Source organism: Rhipicephalus microplus, chromosome 3 (assembly GCF_043290135.1).
Source record: "Rhipicephalus microplus isolate Deutch F79 chromosome 3, USDA_Rmic, whole genome shotgun sequence".
NCBI classification, from domain to species: domain Eukaryota; kingdom Metazoa; phylum Arthropoda; class Arachnida; order Ixodida; family Ixodidae; genus Rhipicephalus; species Rhipicephalus microplus.
Genome location: NC_134702.1, coordinates 137,727,526 through 137,743,966, shown reverse-complemented (window position 1 = coordinate 137,743,966; position 16,441 = coordinate 137,727,526). Strand labels below are relative to the sequence as shown.

Below are 16,441 nucleotides of genomic sequence, written 5' to 3'. Positions count from 1 at the left end.
TTTCTCTTATTTAATTTTTTTAACTCCCTTTCTCTTTCAACCCCCTATTCCCCAACCCCAGTGTAGGGTAGCATACCGGATACTAGCATCTGGTTAACCTCCCTGCCTTCCTCTTTTCTCGTCTCTCTCTCAGCGATTGGAGTTACACCATTCAGCTAGCTATATATACGGTTAACTTAATTTGCTGACCTTAATATCACGCATCATGCGTGGTGAGATCGGGCTGTAGGGGGCAGCACCGTCGCCGCGCAAGTGTGGATAGGCGGGCGGCGGCGCGTATACAAATGCACGCAGCGGCGCTTCGTTGCGTGCGGTCTGAGCTGATTGTCGGCGGATAAAGTGCGTGGACTACAGTTTACTGTTAATATCTACGCTCTTCTCAACTGAGTCGGTGCACGACGCCTATGCAACATTAACATTACCCGCGAGTAAAGCCCATTCGGCCTTTCATAGGGATGCTCGTCCTTGGTGACTCTCTTCACGCTTTCGCACTAAATCACGCCTTTGCTTTGTTGTTTTTACGTGGTTGGCTTGTGTTGCGTTTGCTACGCACTGCTGTTGTAGGAATGAGCCACTCATTCACATCTTTGTCATCTGCATACCACATAAAAGAGAGAAGGAAAGATGGTAGAAAGCCTGAATATCTGTGTGATTTGTACAGTACCACCGTTCGCACTTTATACGCATGATTTTTTTTCTCATTCTGTTCACCATGAAATGTGTAGCAGTCGATAAGTCTAGTCAGGAAAGGCGCTTTGCGCTAAACTGCGTTTACCACGTGTACTCACATTTTCTTGCACCAGTAAAAGTCTCATATAAGAGTTCAGCGGAGAGCTGTCATAGATGGATTACGTGCATGAAGGTGCTACAACAAAGGCCTGATAATTAGACAAGCGTGTTTTTTTTTCGGACAAAAAGTACCACTTCCTTCTGTCAGTCACTAACAATGCCACGCAAACGTTTTTTGGAAAAATAATGTAAAAAATATGATTGATTTGTGAGGTTTAACGTCCCAAAACCACCATTTGATTATGAGAGACGCCGTAGTGGAGGGCTACGGAAATTTCGACCACCTAAGGTTCTTTAACGTGCACCCAAATCTGAGTACACGGGCCTACAACATTTCCGCCTCCATCGGAAATGCAGCCGCCGCAGCCGGGAATCGAACTCGCGACCTGCGGGTCAGCAACCGAGTACCTTAGCCACTAGACCACCACGGCGGGGCATAAAAAATATGAAATTTCCAGTGAAGTTATACGACACTATGCCATCTGAATTAATTTTCAACGTCTGGTCTCTTTCAAGAGTTCTTAAATCTAAGCACATGGTTGTGCACGGTAACTCTGTTTTCGAGTACAGTGTAAGTACCGAAGTCTCACGGCTTATGGGATAGTAATATTTCTATGAAGCGGTACCACGGCCAAAAAAAAACACAATTAAGGCAACTCCTATGATCGATAAAGTGCAGTACCGTAGTTAAACACCAACCAACAGCGCGTAAGTGTATGGCCTAAACAAAGTGTTTTTTCAGGGGCGAAGCTCCTTAAAGCGGCACCCTTTCGTCCCTAGTCGTAGTCGTAGTGCGTAACCAGTCTTACGTTTTGACCTGCAAGGTGGTGCCGGTGGGAGACTTCTCCTGTGCTTTGTTCAACAATAAAAACATTCGCAGCGTGCGCACTAACTAAAAGCCGAATTCTCCTGTCTCTCATTCCCAATTAACAGCCATTGGCGTGTACATTGAGCCTTATCTGACAAGAAAGGGTTGCTAGGTTACACTCGCTGTGCGTAACCTCCTTGGTTTTAGAAAGGTGTAGCGAGCGTTGGGCCGCAGTGCCATGAATATAGTGAACTAGTATATACCATGAACTCGAGGTGGTTAAAGGTGGCAATAGACACGAAGCGCAAGCCGTAAGAAAGTGTGCGTGTGCCACCTCTCATTTAGTCCTTCGAATGTCCGCTGGACGGCAGTGCTTCTATATTGGGAATATATTGCCACAGGCATGGAACGAGGTTTAGCCATGCCGATGCGAGTATGTGCCATGGTGTGAAAGAAGAAGAGGACGGTTGGTGTGTGCTCGTGCTCTAACGTTCGGTTCGGCTCGACGTCCAGTGCTGCTCCTGTGAACAGACGTTGTGGTCGTTCTGTGATCACGTGACATTTTCTGGTGGAGGTGCTGGGTAGTGTTGTATGCACTGCAATCAGCAGCAAGGTCCCGACACTAGCCGCGACTTGGAAGAACCAGCTGACCTACGGCGTAGCAGGCGACAACTAGGCCTACCTCCTGAATTCGGACCATTTTCTCAACTCGGCAGTACTATGGCTAGTGCGGGAACGCAAACCCAAGAAACATCAACGCTGCCTCCTCCATGGTTCTTCAACGTCCCGCGTACTCCGAAGCCATTCCACGATGACCCTTATGAGGACGTCGACGACTGGCTCGACGACTACAACCGTTGCGGCAGCGTCAACGAGTGGAACGAGCAGCGAAAGCTTCGGTACGTCTACTTTTACCTCGAGGACTCTGCGCGCACTTGGTTCGAAAACCATGAAGCCACTATGACAACCTGGCCAGAGTTTTGCAACCAGTTGCGAAATACTTTCTGAAGCTCTGACCGAAAGGAGCAAGCGGAACGGCTCCTCAATTCCCGAAACCAGCGTCCGAACGAGAGTGTTGCCATGTTCGTTGAGGACATGACGCGACTGTTCAGGCGAGCCGACTCTTCAATGACGGAAGAAAAGAAGGTGCGCCTCCTAATGCGGGGAGTGAAGGAGCAGCTGTTCGCGGGACTAGTGCGGAACCCTCCCGGCACTGTAGAGGATTTCCTTCGCGAAGCCACGACAATGGAGAGTGCTAAGGCAGCGTTCGTACCAGTATGAACGTCCTGGCAGTCTTTCGTCAGTGTCGTCGGCCCTACAAACACCTGACGTCATGACTGTAAAAGACCTGACGGAGCTCGTGCGCAGTATTGTGCGCGAGGAGCTGCAAAAGCTGCACGTGGTGTCTTCTCCGCCCCATGTTGCTGCTTTAACGGATGTCGTTCGCGAAGAGGTCCGGCAGCTGGTGCACCCCATGACGACTCTGCGTGCAGCCGAAGTCCAACCCATGACGGCCCCGCGTCCAGCCGAAGCTCCGCTATTAACGTACGCGGAAGCACTGCGTACTCCTGCACCGGCTGTTGGCTATCCGTCCCGTCCGTCCACCCTGCAGACGGCACCGTCGTTCTACTCGGGACCACCGCAGTACGGCAACCCACCCCTTACACGGAAATCCAGTGTATGGCGTGCTCCCGACAACCGGCCTCTAAGTTATCACTGTGGTGAACCAGGTCACATCTACCGTGAGTGCGCCTACAGGCACATGGGTCTTCCCGGCTTTCGTCCGGATGCTCGTCGACCCAGAGATGGTGAGCGGCCCCGTGCTATCGCCGAATACTTGGCAAGCCAACGATCCTCAAACTTTCCGCGTCGCCAATCCCGCTCACCATCTCCACGGCGTTCCACGTCACCTGGCCAACAATCAACCTTTGCGGACGTCCTTGCAGGAAGATCACCTAGATCCACAAGCCCGCGCCGGGGAAACTAAGAACAGCGACCTCTGGGGGTGAGGCCGCTGTTGATCGACCGTTACAAGACCCTCCCCCGATTTGCCTGCCGACATCCGACGACATTCTTTCACCGACCTGTGCCATCGACGTCAAACAGGTCTCTGCTCGTATCTCTGTTCTTGCGACAACCACCCGCTGACCGCTCTGGTAGATACGGGTGCCGATTATTCTGTTATAAGCGCTGACCTCGCTGCACAGCTAAGAAAGGTAACGACACCTTGGGGACATGGAACCAACCTCCGGACTGCGGGAGGTCACCTATTGACACCGCTAGGAATGTGCACTGCCCGCCTCCGAATTCGTGAGTCGACATTTATTGTTTCCTTCGTTGTATTGCGCGAATGCTCCCAAAACCTGATTCTCGGAATGGATTTTCTCCGCGAGCATGGAGCCATTATTAACCTTCGCGACCTGCTCATAAGGTTATCTAACGACCATACAGCCCTACGAAAGGATGCAGTTGCGCCGACCACAACACTTCGAATTGCTGACGACACCATCGCACTGCCGCCGCGAGCCAGTATGTTGGTAACGGTGGAGAGTGACTGTGACAACAAGAGTAGTGGCATCGCGGAAACTAACCTCTCGGTGCTCTTGGCTCTGCAGATTTGTGTCGCGCGTGCTATCGTCAAACTGAAACATCGGAGGACTCAGCTTCTGATCACGAATTTCGGCGGCCAGTACCAACACTTAGCAAAGCGAACAGCAATCGCGAACTTTGAAGCCATCGATGACGCAGAATGTTCCACTATCACTCCGATTGCCACTGCTGCCGAAGGTAACACTGATATAGCCAGTACGGTTGACGTGAATTGCCAGCTATCCTGTGCGCAGCAACAGCAGATACGCATGATTTTACGTACCTATAGTGATTGCTTTGCGTCCACCTCCAAAATCAAGCAGACCCCAACCGTGAAGCACCGCATTATAACGGACCCTACTGAACGGCCTGTACGACAGCACGCCTACCGCGTGTCGCAAAAAGAACAAGAGGCAATACGTTTTCAAGTGAAACAGATGCTCAACGACGACGTCATCCAGCCCTCGAACAGTCCATGGGCGTCACCCGTCGTACTTGTTAAAAAGAAAGACGGCACTCTTCGATTTTGCGTCGATTACCGGAAGCTCAACAAAGTGACGAAGAGAGACGTCTACCCTTTCCCACGCATAGATGATTCACTGGATCGACTTCGACATGCCCGATATTTTTCCTCAATGGATTTACGCAGCGGCTACTGGCAGATCGAGGTCGATGAACGTGACAGGGAAAAATACAGCATTCATAACTCCCGATGGCCTCTACGAATTCAAAGTGTTACCATTTGGATTGTGCTCTGCTCCGGCAACGTTCCAAAGGATGATGGACACCGTCCTGTCCGGTCTGAAGTGGGAATCCTGCCTCGTGTATTTAGACGACGTCGTTGTTTTTTCCAAAACATTTGACCAACATTTACAACGACTTCAGTCCGTCTTCGTCGCTATTCGATCCGCAGGCCTATCTCTAAAACCGGAGAAGTGTCATTTCGGCTACGAAGAACTAAAGTTCCTCGGCCACCTTATCAGTCACGATGGCATTAGACCAGACCCAGAAAAGACCATGGCTGTTGCTGCATTTCCTCCACCATCGAACAAACGGGATTTGCGCCGGTTTTTGGGTCTCTGCGCCTACTATAGGCGCTTTGTCCAGAGCTTTGCCAACATCGCTGAACCCCTTAAGGGACCCGTTTAACGAAGGAGGATACTCCTTTTGTATGGGGTCCAGAGCAGAGAGCCGCTTTTTCCCAGCTTCAGCAATGCCTTCAGAGTGAACCCTTACTAGGTCACTTTGATGAAGATGCCACCACCGAACTTCACACTGACGCAAGCAACATCGGTCTTGGTGCAGTACTCGTCCAGTGGCAGGACGGCGCTGAACGTCCCATCGCTTATGCTAGCCGCATTTTGTCATCTGCGGAAACTAACTACTCGACCACGGAGAAGGAATGTCTTGCTGTTATTTGGGCGATAACAAAGTTCCGACCGTAACTGTATGGCCGTCCATTCAGAGTAGTTACGGACCATCATGCCCTCTGTTGGCTGGCCAATCTCAAGGACCCTTCAGGGCGCCTCGCGAGGTGGAGCTTACGCCTTCAAGAATTTGAGGTTACAGTCGTGTTCAAGTCGGGCCGCAGGCACACTGATGCTGATTGCCTTTCGCGCGCACCCCTCGCGACGACATCGAGGGATGATGATACCGATGGCCATTTTCTTTGTGCAGTCAGTGAATCCGACTTGGCCCAACAACAGTGGAATGATTCAGAGATCCAACAACTTATCAAATACCTTCAAGGTCGCAGCTCGAGTCCACCATCGGCATTTGCACGTTCAGGGTCATTTTGTCTCCGTAACGACATTGTCTACAAAAAGAACTTCGAACCTTGTGCGACTGAGTACCTCCTCGTCGTTCCACCAGGGCTACGTGCTGACATTTTATCTGCCTGCCACGACGAGCCTTCCTCCGGCCACCTAGGATTCGCACGTACCCTTGCCCGGATTCGGACTCGCTACTACTGGCCAAAGCTCACCCAGGATGTCAAGCATTACGTTAAAACATGCAATCATTGCCAGCGCCATAAAGCCCCACCTGTGCGCCCTGCTGGTTTATTACAGCCTGTTGCACCCCCGTCACAACCGTTTGAACGAATCGGCATGGACTTGCTTGGGCCCTTCCCGAAGTCACATGAAGGCAACCGCTGGATCGTAGTCGCTACTGACTATTTAACGAGGTACTGCGAAACGAAAGCCCTACAACGAGGCACCGCCAATGAGGTTGCGTATTTTTTTATCAACAACATCGTCCTCTGACATGGAGCGCCAACTGTTCTTATCACTGACCGTGGAACAGCCTTTACAGCCCAATTGATGCAAGACGTCACGAGACTTAGTGGAACAGCTCATCACAAAACAACCGCATAGCATCCACAAACCAACGGTCTGACGGAGAGATTAAACAAGACGCTCGCTGACATGCTATCTATGTACGTCGACCGTAATCACAAGAACTGGGATGCAATTTTGCCATACGTAACGTTCGCTTACAACACTGCGGTTCAAGAGACTACGGGTTTCACTCCATTCCGGTTGATTCACGGCCGAGAAGCAATTACGATGCTTGATGCCATGCTGTTGCCTGACACGACCGATATTACTACTGATGCGAACGACTTTCTCCGGCTCACCAACGCGGCCCGCCAGCTTGCACTCAAGCGGATCCGAAAACAACAACGAATCGACTCGCAGAGGTACAACTCCCGTCATCGCCATGTCATTTACCAACCCGGTGATCTGGTCTGGCTGTGGATCCCCGTTCGCAAAAGGGGCCACTCGGAAAAGTCACTTCACCGCTACTTCGGTCCCTATAGAGTACTACGGCGCCTCACAGATGTCAACTACGAAATTCTGCTTGAAGACACAGCTCAGCGATCTCGATGTTCCCAGCAGCCCGACATTGTTCATGTGTCACGGATGAAGCCACACTACCCCCGAGCCACCTGACACTGCTTCTTCACGCATCTTTGTGCGTGTACGCGACTACTTTAACTTTTAATCGGCATTGGTCATCGGGGTGGTACTTTTTTTTCGAAGGGGGGGTAATGCCACAGGCATGGAACGAGGTTTAGCCATGCCGATGCGAGTATGTGCCATGGTGTGAAAGAAGAAGAGAACGGTTGGTGTGTGCTCGTGCTCTAACGTTCGGTTCGGCTCGACGTCCAGTGCTGCTCCTGTGAACAGACGTTGTGGTCGTTCTGTGATCACGTGACAATATGATGAAAAGATGCGGTGGTGGTACTTGGAGTGTTGACTGGATGAACGAACGGACACAGAGACAGATGCGTGTACGGACGCACGGATGGCTGCACGGATGGATGGACGCATGGACGGAAGCAGGGGAGGATGCACGGACGAACGCAGGGATGGACGCACGGATGGACGTGTGGACGCACGTACAGACGCACGCACGGACGGGCGGATGGACGCACGGATGGTCACACAGACGGACGCATGAACGGACGGAAGCAAGAACGAATGGACGGACGGATGCTTCGCGCCCCTCTCCATCATTCACCCCGTGGATATGTTGCCATGTTTTTTTTACAACTGAGTCGCTATAAATATAAAACGTTGCATTCATATAGCATTTAATAGTCCTGCATGTTTGGGAGGACGCCAAGACCGTTTTGCGTTGTGCTTGAAACAGAGAGCGCCACCCACTCTGAGATTATTCTGGTGAATGGAAGGTACGACGACAATAAACATCACTCTGTAAAGTTGCACTAACCGATCCTATTACATGCATTAGCAGCCGAGCAAGACAAAATACTTTCGTACGTTGTTTCAGGCATACGTAGAAATCGTTACACTCGCGCTGACATAACTGGACAAACCACATTTTGAGAACCTGCTTGACGTACGCGCTCATAGAAACACGACGTGGCTAGCAGACGACGCAATGAGCAATCCACATTTCACCGTTACGGCCAGTTGCCGCCAGGCGGCAACTCTGCTCCATCTCGCGGCTAATAACTTGCGAAGCGTCCGCATGTTGAACGCCTAGAATCTCTGCACAATTTATTCAACCCTTCTCGCATCTGTACTGTGAATCATACTGTGAATCATATCGGAAGTTTTTCAGATCTTTGTCTGCAAGGAGTGACCACGCCCTTAATATTGCAACTTTTTCCCCTCACACTGGCATGTTCCAATACAGCCTTTTCCCTTTAACTACAGAAGCCTGGAATTCGCTGCCTGGAATTTGCTGCCACATCAAGAATTTTCGAAATGCTGTTTATGGATGTATTTGTCGTTTTTTTCTTTTCCCACTCCTGTACTGACTTCACTAAGGCTGCAGTATGTAAAAATAAATAAATAAATAAATAAAATATGCGCGCAGCCTTATACACAAAACTCACGCCCTATTGGCCATTGCAATATATATAGCCCAAGAAACTTCGTTGCTCTTTTTACAATCAGATGTTCCACACGATTAAAATTGCTGTTATAAATAAAAGAGGGAAATCATTATTTACCTTTTGAATGCGAGCAAGTTTTCCGCAATCGTTTGCTGCTGGTCCGCACCATCTTGATAGAACGTTGTCACCTTCGGAAGCATCTTAGCGTGAGCCAGCCGCTCGATGTCATCAGTGGTCACTACCATGTCGGTGGCGTCGAAGTTAGTAGACGTAGCCATTGCGGAAACGCAGATTTAGTTCGCAGATGATGCAGCTTTCAGTGTATGCTCACTGATTACCGTTGTGATTTGCTGAAGAATTTGCTGCTAAGTACCACAATGCTGCTTTAAAGAAAGATAATCTTGCTTTTCCGACTTGTCTTGGAATTGTCCTCTTGTTACTACATGGCAGACTCTGGCTCTTTGCCCACGCTGGTGCAATTAGAGTTTCGTGACTGCGATGCCCTCTGGCGACTAACTAAGAATACCCTGATGGACGATCGTCGCCCTGGAATACGATTTACGATAACGCTGTTGAAATGCGGCTGCTCATAACCTGTTCATCTGCTTCACTCAAAGGCTGTCGAGCAGGTTTTAACGCATAGGCCAGGCCCAATAACATCCACAGGTGTGAGCTTGTTCCAAATTTGTCGAGTGTCCTGTTTGAGCGTCAGGCACGTGCGAGGGTCGATAACCATTTGAACGGGATATTAAGCAGCGTAATAATGAATAAATCAGAGAACACGTGTGTTTTTTGCGAAACAGGTTGTACGGTTTTTTTTTTCAGTTTCCTGCATGCTGTGAGCACACAAACACATCGGCGTGGGCAGAGGGGGAAGACTGACATGGGCCGGGGTTCAAAGAACAAGAAAGGTGTGTGCTTCATATATATATATATATATATATATATATATATATATAGATAACATAATGTTTATGTGCACTGTTTATGCAGCTTGGGAAAACATGCTCTGTACTCTGCAAAAAGTGCTTCTGCGCGATGATGTCATACAATTGAACGCAACTACTAGCGGGAATGTACGTTGTTCTCGTTTTCTTAAACAGTGTGACGCATATGACGCGGCCCATAAAATAGAGGATAACGCATGAAGCGCAAGAAAAAAAAATTCGGAAGATCCCACGTACCTGGGAATCGACGTTAGGCGCAACATGCGGAGGGAAGGTGGCCGTGTTGTAATTTTTTAATTGAGCGACACATCATGAAATGCGCTAAATATATGTATGAATGTTGCACGCACATACATATTGTCGCGATGTGAAAAGAAAAAGACACAGGATGGCAGTGCGACCAGGAAAAACAAGGTCTGTAATAACAGAACAAAAAAAAAAGAGCAGCCACTTTGACGTCGTCTTTTTCGGAGGAACCGGGGTTGCTGTCCACGCTCATCACTTCGTCGTCCTCCGTCTTCCTGCCTGGCCTTTAGCCGTGACATTAGCCTCCCATTTTAAGGAAGCATTGTCCCGATGCTTTATAATCAAAGTGGTTTGTACTCGTTGGAAACGCGTGAGTTCATTCGGAGAAATAAGGCATCATCCGAACCACGTGCACAACTTCTGGAGCATACCTTCGGCGCCCTAAGAATTGTGCAGTATCAGAAACAACCTCATAATTAATGTCACTGAGACGTCGTAGAACTTTATACGGCCCGAAGTACAGTCTTAACAGCTTTTCTGAGAGGCCACGACGCCGAATGGGAGTCCATATGCAAACTTACACTCCTGGCTCGTATGAGACGAGTCGGTGACCAAGGTTCTACCGTCTTGAATCGTAGTCCTGCTGGCGACTAATACGTAGGCGCGCAAGTTGTCAGGCTTCTTCGGCAAGCTCGGTGATATAATCAGCATCCGTATCGGTGACTTCGCACTCGTGCGGCAGCATAACATCCAGGATGGTGGTGAGTTCACGACCATGAAGAAGGCGGAATGGCGTTGTTCTTTTTGTTTCTTGATGAGCCGTGTTATAGGCGAACGTGTCATGCGGCAAGATCTCGTCCCAGTTTTTGTGCTCCACATCGACGTACATGCAGAGCATATCCGCAAGTGTCTTGTTGAGACGCTCCGTAAGACCACTCGCTTGCGGATGATACACCGTTGTTTGCCGGTGGGATGTGCCACTAAGTCCTAAATCTGTCTTAATATTAAAGATGTCTGTTATAGCTGGGCTGCGAATGCAGTTCCCCTGTCAAGTATTGCCACTGAAACGTCAATAATTGTTGCAGTGCTGCCTACCAAATTATATAAACACTACATATGTACTCCTTTGATACAGCCGTCGCGTCGGGTTAACGTCAATTAGGGTTAGTTGTCATGCGCTGAAGTTGATTTATGTAGCAGTGTCAAGGACCAGCATCTTCGCGAGCATCAGTGCTTTATGTCAGCTTATGGTGTTGCCAATACACACGTTCCAGTTGACATCGTTGCACAAGTGCAAAGAACTGGTTATATAAACATCTGCAACTCTTCAACATATGTCTGTGCGTGCAACATTTGTACATATACTTAGAGTCATTTTATGACATGTCGCTCAAAAATAAATAAAAAAAACTGCAACTGGGTCACCTTTCCTCCACATGCTTCGCATTACGTCGACTCCCACGTGCGTGGGTTCTGCCGATTTTTTTTTTATTGAAAAATAGATGACGTAGTGAAGGTGGTTTTAAAAGCCATAGTGGAGCTGTGAAGTGTAAAGGTATATTAAATGCGAAGAATTTCTAAGCGAACTGCGGCGACCTTGAGCATATCTATCTATCTATCTATCTATCTATCTATCTATCTATCTATCTATCTATCTATCTATCTATCTATCTATCTATCTATCTATCTATCTATCTATCTATCTATCTATCTATCTATCTATCTATCTATCTATCTATCTATCTATCTATCTATCTATCTATCTATCTATCTATCTATCTATCTATCTATCTATCCGCCTACGACATTTAGCTGTCCTGGCCATTTCGATAATGATATAAATACCAAACTTGGTATGGCATAGCATGACTGTATGAAGAACATATTTTACTAGTCACGACATTAAAATCATCACATGTATGTTATGAATGTCTTGATTTACCCTTACCTTGATTTACATTTAATGGTCCTGCAGCTCTTGCGGTGGTTTCGTTCACAAGGCATGTTGAAAAACTGGTATGGTATGACATGATTACATGGAGAACACAAGCGACAGACGCTAACATGAAAATCATGACATGCGTGTCATGTAACAACATGACTTCATGCCATGCTCATGATGGCCTGGCGACCGTTTCGCTGGCGTCACATATTCCAAATTTTGTATTACGGGACGTGAATGAATGAGGTAGCTATGATACTAATTCAAACACGATAAACTTGAGACGCGTGTCATATAACAACATGACTACATGCTACGCTCATGATGCGCTCGCGGCCGTTTCGCTAGCTTCACATGCACCAAACTCGGTATTACGCGACGCGAACGGACGACATCGGTAAATGACACATCCAAACATGATAATCACGACATGCTGGTCATGCAACAACATGACTACATGCCACACTCATGATGTGCTCGCGGCCATTTCGCTAGCTTCACATATGCCAAATTTGGTATTACGTGACGGTAATGGTTGACGAAGGTATGTGACTGGTGCAAACATGATAATAATGAGGTGCGTGTCATGTAAGAACATGACTATATGCCACAGTCGAGGCGCTAATACATTTCGACGTGACGCGCTGCGCATGCTCACCGGCGTTCATTTTGTCGCGTCACGCCGGCGTTGCCAAGCCAGTCATCAGTCCTGCCATATACTCGCAGGTGCGCGCCGCGCTGCGTTGCTTTGCCCGAAGTCTTCGAGCAATTCTGCACGATAATCACGGACCTCGCACGCCTACAGGGAGACTGTAAGCACCACACTCCACCTAAAGATCTTCTGACCACCTCCCCACATGACGATTGAAAAGGCAAGATTCTTGGCGACTCCAGCCTGAAGACTTTACCTTGTACATGAAAATACGCCGATAAAATAACCGTTTAATTGGCTCCTTTTCGTGAAAGATCAAATTTAATTGAATGAAACTGTATTCTCCCTCCTCCCATAATAGCGCCTACTGCAAGTACGGTTGCGACATACCCACTAAGCCTTACCCTTACCTCACCTTTTAAACTCCCCTCTTCCAGCGGGTCGCAGTCACTACATGAAGTCTCAAAAGGGCCGGTGCTTTGTGAAAAGGGCATGTGTGTGTGGGGGGGGGGGGGATAGGACGGCACGCTGGAACGAGGTAACAGCAAACATTGTCATTTAATTTGAAAGAATGCCTTTTCTATATCGTATATATGGCCTCATCTGTACGGGTTTGGAGTTAGTACGAGAGAAACGTTAATACTAAGCTGTATATAGAAATGACTGAAATGAATGCCGATTCTGAACCATGCAGTTCTTGTTCCAGGGTTATGTTTCAACACATGGTGACCTGTCGGACTTGCTCGTTCTGTGTTTCTTCCTCTTTGAGCCCTCTCTTTTCCTCTATATCTCACAATATTTTTCTTTCGTTCATCTTTGTTATCTCCCGTTACATTATTGCATTTTAGCTCTAAATTTCTGCCTTTTTCACTCATTTATGCCTATACTTTCCTCTCTCTCCTTCTCCTCAACACTCATTTTTTCCTCCGGGCGCTAACTTCCCTCTCTCCCTCCCAAGCCACGCTGTATTATACAAGGCAATACTGGGATCTGGCAGCGGACCTTCATAGCCGAGTGGTTAGGATGCTCGCCTTTGAATGAAGGGTACGCGGGGCCGAATGCCGCCTCGTGAAGAAGAACAATATAAACTTTATTTGTCGAATCCATACGATTCGAGTCCAGCGTTTTTTAGTGGGCCTGGACACCCACCGCGGATGCGGTTCCAAGACCTTGTCTCGAAGCGGCTTCCTCGGCACGCTGGACGGCCCAGAGTTGTGCTGTCAGGTTCGAGCTGAGCTGTGCGGCCTTCCAACGCGGGCGGAGGCTGGCGGTGGAAGAGTGAGATGAATCGGCACTGTTCGGATTGTTTATTAAGCCCTGACACTCCCACAGCATGTGACTAAGGGTGGCAACCTCGCCACATGACGTGCATCTGTTTGTAGTGTATATGTCCGGATACATGGCATGCATGAGTCTGGCGTTTCTGTATGAATCTGTTTGTAATTGTCTGAAGTGTACCGCTTGCGTTCTGTTTAGCCTTTCGTGGGGGGATGGGTATATGCGCCTTTGTAACTGGTAATGTGTGGTGATGTAGTGAAATCTGGTCATACGATCTTCCCATGCCCAGATGTCTGCAGTTCCCTGCGGGGGTCGTCGACCTCCGGCGATGCTCGGTGAGTGAGACCTCGAGCAACGCGGTGAGCTGCTTCGTTGGGGGTGCTCTGTCCGGTGTGTGCCGGAACCCAAAACGGGTGCCTTCGGTTATCGAAGTCGACCTCTCCTGGATGTATGGGATGTCGCTGGAGTATGTGAAACGCCTCTTGCGAGATGCGACCATTGGCAAAATTGCGAATTGCTGTTTGCGAATCACTAATCACGTATGTGGCATTGGTCTGTGTAAGGGCCAGTGCTATAGCCGCTTCCTCTGCCGCTTCAGCGTGTGCCGTGTTCAAAGTAAGGCTTGTGATGTATTTGCCGCGACGGCCGGTAACTACCGCCACGAAACTATTTTTATTGGTATAACGCGCGACATCAGTGAAGTGTCGTTGGAGTAGCTTTGAGTAATGCGTTGTGCCCTGGCTTTACGCCGTTCCGTATGGTGTTGGGGGTGCATGTTGCGAGGCAATAGGGGTACGTATACTTGCTCGCGTACCGATCTTGGAATTTCGACTTTGATGCCGTGCTGCGTATGGTATGTGATGCCAAGTTCTGCGAGTAGGTGTCGGCCTGGGCGTATCTTGGATAGGTGCTCGAGCTGGGAAACTTGTTGCGCCTCCACGAGTTCCTCGACGGTGTTATGCAACCGTAGCTCTAGGAGTTTGCTGGTGCTAACTCCGGACGCCAGTCCCAACTCGAACTTATACTGCGTATCAGGACGTTAAGCTTGTCTTTTTCCGCGACTGCCCATTTGTGAAACGGTGCAGTGTACCTTAGTTGTCAAATAACAAAGTCTTGCATGAGTTGTATGACGCTGCCTTCGTGCATGCCCGCATGTTTGTTGGTGATGTGTCGGATGAGTTGCATCGTGCTGGTGGCCTTTGCCATTATCTTGCGCAGTGTTTCACCATTGCCGTCGTTCTGCTCAATCATCATCCCCAGTACCCGGATCTTCTCTACCATTGGGATTGGTGAGCCGTTTGAGGATGTTAGTTTGATTTCTTGTTTTTCTGAAGGTACGTAGTCTTTGGGCGGGCGTCCCTTTTTTACCGGTCTATATAGCAGTAATTCGGATTTTTCGGCCGAGCAGGTGAGTCCCGTGCCTACGAGCTAATGTTCCACGCATTCTATGGCCGCCTGTAATCGATCCTCAATCTCTCCGTCACTGCCAGTTATCGTCCAGATCGTAATATCATCCGCGTGTAGCGTGTGGTGCAGTCCATCAATTCTATGTAATCACTCGGGTAACCCCAGCAGGACGAAGTTGAAGAGCATCGGCGAGATCACCAAGCCCTGCGGTGTACCCGAGCTTCCAATGTTGATTTGATTTGATTTTATTCTAGTTGCCCCACTCGCATGCCAGCGGTTCTTCCCATGAGGAAGTCTCGAACGTAGTTGTACACTCGCATTCCGAGGTTCAATCTGTCTATTTGTCACAATATGGCGTCGTGACGAACGTTATCGAAGGCCTTCTTCAGGTGCAGGCTAAGGATTGCTCTAGTTGAGCACCCAGGATTTTCTATGATTTGATGTTTTAGTTGCAGAAGAGCGTCCTGTGTGGAGAGATGTCTTCTGAACCCAATGATTGTGTGTGCTAATAGGTTGTTGTCCTCGAGGTAATCTGTTATTCTATTGAGGAACGCATGCTCCATCATTTTACCTGCACATGATGTTAGGGAGATAGAATGCAGGTTCTGCAGCTGCAATTTCTTGCCGGGTTTCGGTATAAGTAGGATTTGTGCTTCTTTCCATGGCTGGAGTAACTTTCTACGCACCCAACACTCGTTAATATAATGTGTGAGTTTCTCTAGCGATCTGTAATCGAGGTTGCGCAGTGCCCTGTTCGATATTCGATCTAAGCCTGGGGCTGACTTGGTATTGAGTTTGACGAGGGCCGCCTCGATTTCGGATATTGAGAATTCTGCGTTTAGTATGGCGTTGCTTTCTCCCTTGTAGTCCGAATGTACCTGCGGGGGCGTTTGGGATATGTAATAGAGTTCCGCTTCCCGTAGGAAGTCTTGCTTTGTTCCCCCGTAAGCGTGTATGAGTTTGCATATGCCTTGCGTCAGTGAGGCCTTGGTGTTCGCGGGATCTATGACGTACTGCAGTATCTGCCATGTGCGACTCGTAGTGAGTTGACCATCCATCTGCGCGCATTTCTCTTCCCATTGCTGTTGTTGCAGGTTAAGTGCGTGCTTTTCTATTTCTTTGTTGAGCTGTGCTATTCGTTTTCGCAGTCTCCTATTATGTCGTTGTCGTTTCCAGTGGCGATGCAGTTGGGTCTTGGCTTGCCACATGTGCAGTAACCGGGTGTCTATTCTATCAAGCCCAGCTGTCGACGGCATCATTTGCGTCACCCTTTTGATGTCCCGCCGAAGTTGGTCGGTCCATTGCTCAATGTCTTTGATGTCTTCAATCTGTTGCTTGTCTCGATTTTTTTCGTAGTAGTTCCCAATTGGTGATCTTCATTTGGCGACCGGAATTGTGTTCCTGTGGGCCACCT

The 16,441-nt window shown here is 48.7% G+C and overlaps 1 protein-coding gene across 1 annotated transcript in view; it reads right to left on the bottom strand.

Moving 5' to 3' along the window:
* The window catches only part of LOC119187728 (uncharacterized), a 38,619-nt gene extending 29,505 nt beyond the window's left edge, over window positions 1-9,114 (bottom strand). The window contains exon 1 of the mRNA XM_075888057.1: window positions 8,673-9,114. Coding sequence (XP_075744172.1) covers window positions 8,673-8,833 — 161 coding nt within the window. The 5' untranslated portion in view covers window positions 8,834-9,114. The remainder of the gene's footprint in view (window positions 1-8,672) is intronic.
* Between the last annotated feature and the right edge of the window lie 7,327 nt (window positions 9,115-16,441).